The following is a 1,432-nucleotide window of genomic DNA, read 5'->3' on the forward strand; positions in this document are numbered from 1 at the left end:
GGTAGCAATATTTGGGGCATGCCTTATTAAAGTCAGTGAAATCCACACATATTCTCCACCTATCGGTGTCCTTTTTGACCATAACGGGGTTGGACAATCAAGTGGGGTATTGGACTTCATGAATCATCTTGGCGGGCAAGAGCTTGTCGACCTCTTCGGATATGGTCTTGCTGCGTTCTGGGCCGAAATGCCTACATTTTTGTTTCACAGGGCCTGTGGGTTGACATTAAGTTGGTGAATTATGAGTTTGGGGGGCATTCCGACCACTTCCTCGGGGGACCACGCGAAGACGTCTCGGTGGTCTCTTATCAAGTTGATCATTTCTTCTTTGAGAAGTGAGGGGAGATTCGTCCCTACTTGGATGACTTGGTCGGGCTTCACCTCGTCCAGGGTGACCTCCTCCACCTCGTCTCCGGACTCAAGCCTACCAGGCTTTCCGACCTCCTAAGAATCGATGCTGTCTATAGAGAGGACAGTTGGCCTCTTCCCCTCAGCCTTTGACTCATTTCGGGGAGTGACCACAGCTTGGATGGTGGCGAGGTAGCATTCTCGGGCTGCGTTCACATCGCTGCTCACTTCAACCACCTCCACAGGTGTTGAAAACTTGAAACTTAGATGGTAGGTGGAGTACACAACTCTCAGGGCATTGAGCGTGGACCGACCTATCAACATATTATATGGCGAATCTGCTTTGACAACCGCAAAGCTAACGGGAAGTGGTGGCCAATAGTCACCATCATGGATACAATCCCCTCTAGGTGGACAATATGTTCCCCGAAGCCTACGAATGGGGTCCTGACAGGGGTGAGTTGATCTTGGGTTAGTTTTAAGCTCTCGAAAGTTTGGTAGTACAAGACGTCTATCAAGCTGTCGGGATCGACATAGACTTTCTTGACTATGTAATTGTTTGTGAGGACTTCGATCACGAGGGGTTTGTGGTTGCTAGAGGTGGCAGGGACAGGGTCGCTAGGACCATAGGTGATCACCTTGGACAGCCTAGAACTCGGCTCGACAGCATCCAAATTGGCTTGACGGTAGGTCCGTTTTCGAAAGTTCTGGCTATCTCTTTCCGTCGGACCACCCGCAATTGTGTTGATAACCCCAACAATGTTAGGGCCATAGCCCGGGGATCCGTCTCGGGAAGGCCTTTGGTCTCCTCTATGGTTCTCAGGGCCATGGCAATGACTTTTCATGTCTCGCCTATCCTCTCAACGAGGACCTCGATTTTTCCAGTGGGATTCATTTCTTCGGAAGCCCCCGTCCTTGCGGATGAACTGATTCAAGTATCCCTGTCTAATCAGATTTTCGATCTCTTTCTTCAGATCGTTACAGTTTTCGGTCTCGTGCCCAACATCTTGGTGGTAGGCACAATAAAGGCTGGAGTTTCTCTTCTCCCTCCCGCCCAGAATCTCAGGAGGGACTCGACCTAGGT

At 50.3% G+C, this 1,432-nt stretch overlaps 1 protein-coding gene across 1 annotated transcript; it reads right to left on the minus strand.

The window, feature by feature from the left end:
* Positions 1 to 444: 444 nt before the first annotated feature.
* Positions 445 to 1,193, minus strand: LOC140021174 (uncharacterized). Its single transcript, XM_072071949.1, has 2 exons — positions 853 to 1,193; positions 445 to 706 (listed from the first exon to the last, which is right to left on the minus strand). The coding sequence occupies exons 1-2, from the start codon at positions 1,191 to 1,193 to the stop codon at positions 445 to 447; spliced, it is 603 nt and encodes a 200-aa protein (XP_071928050.1).
* Between the last annotated feature and the right edge of the window lie 239 nt (positions 1,194 to 1,432).

Source organism: Coffea arabica, chromosome 11e, assembly GCF_036785885.1.
Source record: "Coffea arabica cultivar ET-39 chromosome 11e, Coffea Arabica ET-39 HiFi, whole genome shotgun sequence".
Taxonomy (NCBI): domain Eukaryota; kingdom Viridiplantae; phylum Streptophyta; class Magnoliopsida; order Gentianales; family Rubiaceae; genus Coffea; species Coffea arabica.